The sequence below is a fragment of the Lactuca virosa genome, chromosome 6 (assembly GCF_052849685.1).
Source record: "Lactuca virosa cultivar CGN04683 chromosome 6, Lactuca_virosa_CGN04683_v6, whole genome shotgun sequence".
NCBI classification, from domain to species: domain Eukaryota; kingdom Viridiplantae; phylum Streptophyta; class Magnoliopsida; order Asterales; family Asteraceae; genus Lactuca; species Lactuca virosa.
Genome location: NC_136431.1, coordinates 72115491 through 72119116, shown reverse-complemented (window position 1 = coordinate 72119116; position 3626 = coordinate 72115491). Strand labels below are relative to the sequence as shown.

The 3626-nt window shown below is 33.2% G+C and overlaps 1 protein-coding gene across 1 annotated transcript; it reads right to left on the bottom strand.

The window, feature by feature from the left end:
• Positions 1-1259: 1259 nt before the first annotated feature.
• Positions 1260-3266, bottom strand: LOC145120892 (uncharacterized). The gene is made up of 3 exons (XM_079056681.1): positions 3046-3266; positions 1561-2736; positions 1260-1449 (listed from the first exon to the last, which is right to left on the bottom strand). Exon 2 carries the CDS (start codon positions 2624-2626, stop codon positions 1565-1567), a length of 1062 nt encoding a protein of 353 aa, XP_078912807.1. The 5' UTR covers positions 2627-2736; positions 3046-3266; the 3' UTR covers positions 1260-1449; positions 1561-1564.
• Between the last annotated feature and the right edge of the window lie 360 nt (positions 3267-3626).

Below are 3626 nucleotides of genomic sequence, written 5' to 3'. Positions count from 1 at the left end.
TACTCGCAATTTTAATCAGTTCCATCCATTACAACATTAATTCCTCAATATTAGACCAAAGAGCTTCTAGCCTAGCGGTATCTGGTGTTGTCTTCCCTTCTTGAGGCTGAGAGTTCAAGTCACGTCGTGGACATAGATGGGTTTAAGGTGTAGTTTAGAAGTAGGTTATATTTTCCGTTTCAAAAAAAAATTCCTCAATATTAGAACAAATTCGAAAAACTCCTTTTTTAGAAAATCACCCAAACGAATTATCAACTCATGATAAAAAAAAATGTAAAACCATATACTACCTCTTAAACCTTTATATTCATTTTATAGTCATTAACTCATAGAATAATCAAATGATTCAGTTCGGTTTTTTTAAAAACAACATTTTATCCACGTAGATATCTATATCAGTACATTTTATTAGTTCGATGTTATTAAAAAAAAAAAAAAAAAAAAAAAAACATGTTTCATCTATTTTAATGAACTTTAGTTACTCATTTTACAATTTCAAATTCCTTTCTTTTTCACCGATTTTGACCTCATTGGTCCTTACGCTAAATTATGGACCAAAATCGAAATTTTGAAATATACACAAGAATAAAAAATGTAACTTACGATTATATTTATTTTGATCAAGGCAATGTGAATGGAATACCTTTTCATTGGCCTCCTCTACGTTCCCATCTCCTAGTTGAAATCAAATATATTTCCAAATTATCTACTTCAATTGTGCAATGATGATTCCGTCCTCTACGTTCCCCTCTTCCCCTTTATTTGGGTTTTGTCCTCAACTCCTCATGCTCTTCTTCAACCTCCAATCCTTATATTTCGGTTTATTCTTCCACACGTTCCCTCAATCTAAGTCAATATGAAAAACTATATAACAGTCATTATGTCACTAAAATTCAATGTTACACTGTTTACTATACCATTTTCATTGCCTCCTATAAAATCAAGAATGAATGATAACTCGGCCAATCAAAACAATCAGCATCAACAATAGCAACCCAAGTTAAATTCTTGAAGCATCTTTAACCCAATAGCAACTTTTGAATTTCGTTGCTATTCTCCTGTTTCTGTGCTATGAACTTTTGTCGGATTTCCATTTTTTCCTTTGACTATAATTGCTCTGCATTTTTGTCGGATTTTCATATTTTCCATAAGTTAAAATTGCTTTGAATTTGAAGTTTACTACTAATATTTGAATTTCAAACTTTGATTAGTTTTTATGCTTTGGTTTGAGACTAGAAAGAAGGGAGTCAAGACCAATGTGCTACAACACCCATGGCAAAAAACCATAAACGGGTGTTCAAATTACTGAACTTTATATTCAATTTACCAAAATTTATATACAAGATAACAAGATAGAGCAAAATTCTTTCAATTAGAAAAAACTTGGTTTGTGCTTCAGCGATTCAACCCTCTCACTTTGCAAAAACTATGTTCATTTTATCTAACTTTCTGCACATAAAGATATAAAAAAAAAACGTAATGTGATATTAGACAAAAAGATAATGCCATTTATTAAATCAAGAAAATGCATCAAAGTATCACACCAAAATTAACCAATACCTGACTATATAAAACTTGGTGATGATGAATAAACCACACAACGATCATTTTGTCCGAAGTCAATGTTTAGTTTTTTCACAACTCCATGTTTCAAATCATAACTACACACACCACAATTCCGAATAGCAGTTTTTGTGCACATCATATATCTCTTACTTATCACGCTAGACATAGGTGTTATAAGAAAATCATCGTATTCTCCAAAAAAGCAATTCGGAACAGTTAACTCCAACTTCTCCCACTTCATCTTCTCAAAATCTTTAAGAATCCACATGTCAGTTTGTTCAAAGGAAAGTTGATGAATAAGAGTGAGAAAACCACCCATTTCAAAAACAGTGTATCTGAAACTAAACTCAGGTATAGGAAGACTCATTCTGAACAGTTTCTCTTTCACCATATCCATGGAAACCAGGTACCCTCCATCACCATGAACATCCCAGTGAATATATCTCGCTTGAACTGAAACTGGGTAACCCCATGAACCCCATCCTTCATCCATACAAGAAGGAATTTCGATCTTTTTCCACTTTGAGGAGAAACGAGAGAGAATGTTTCTTTTCAAGATAAGAATATGACATTGCATTGGTGGACCTATAAACATGTGAAGCACTTTGTATACTCCTTTAAATCCATCAAAAGAAAGGGAAACTCCACATTCGCAAGTGTAGCGTCCTCTACAATATGTGCATGAAGGAAGATATGATCCTTCCTTTGTGATTAGGTTAAAAACGTATTCTTTTCTTTCTTGATTTGTTATCAGAAGAAACTCGTTACACCATGACATTACCCATCCTTTCTTAGGTAAATCCAGGTTTTTCTCTTTTAGTTCTAGCCCTTGTTGTTCTTCTCTTATGTCTACATGTCGCACTGTGGGTTTACCGAATTCTTGGAAGATAAAGGAAGCGTGGTCTAGTAAGATTCCATTGGTGATTACACTGAAAAATCGTCTGCAAACGTGTTTAACCTTATAACGAAGGAAATCATCTGGAAGCCTTTTGAGGATTTCTATAAGGATGTCGTCTGAAAGAAAATCAAAGCAGTTAACTTTCTGTTTCTTTCTTGTCATTTGTTCGTCATCTTCAGCCTGTTTCCTATACGCGTTCGTTGCCAACTCTATCGCCTTATGTTTCAAAATAGGATGTATTACAAACTGTTCATCTTCTTACAGCATGGATTCTGAAACGCAAGGTTAACTGATGTAAACTAGGAGTTATATCGATCATATCTAGAATCTATAATCGATCCATGGGATTAAATTCAATAAAAGAATGGGTGTGTATACATTAATGCTATCGAATTCTCATAAGGACTCGATGCATATACTGCAAGATTAAATACAAAACGAAATTGCATAATTTATGATTCGATCAACAAACATTTGTGTCGAATTGCAAGGTAAGAAAGACAATTTCACATCATGAACTCTCAAGATTAAATAAATAAACGAAAGATGTACATAAGAAGCGATGTTGACGAATGTAGTACCTCGTTTCCATAAGAGAAGAAATCGATCATCATCGGCGTTAGGTTTCCAGTTAGTATTCGGAAGAAAATGAGGATGTTCTAGGGTTCAATCGAGCAGAGCTGGGGTTTATCAAAATCTCATTACACTTTAGAAACAAAATTTGTAATTCGAGTATCGCAACTAACATGCGTCAAGGGCGGGTCGACTTAAAAACCTGAATATGATGAAAAGGCAATATAAATTCAAGCGTGTGGAATTTTACATTTAATACGATGTATTTTTTAAGATCTAGTATTTTTATTTGATAAAGTTGCAAATATGGATTATGTTGTTGTTTTCCTTTGTCCATAGAATTTTAATTTAAAGTTGGGGGTTTTGTCTATTTGCGGATTTGGCCATTATCATAAACGAAATAATTATTCATGAAATAACGTATTATCGTTTATTGTAAACCAAACCTGAATGATGTAAACCAAACTTGAATGATGTAAACGGAAACAAGAAAAACATAATCGAACGATATGGACCAAATCGAAGCCACGATACAACAATCAAAATAGTTAGTCGAAACCTCCTAATGTAACTAGACCTAAACCATACA

Coding starts and splice junctions, on each gene's coding strand:
- LOC145120892 (XM_079056681.1), bottom strand. CDS start 2,626: ATGACAAGAAAGAAACAGAAAGTTAACTGCTTTGATTTTCTTTCAGAC.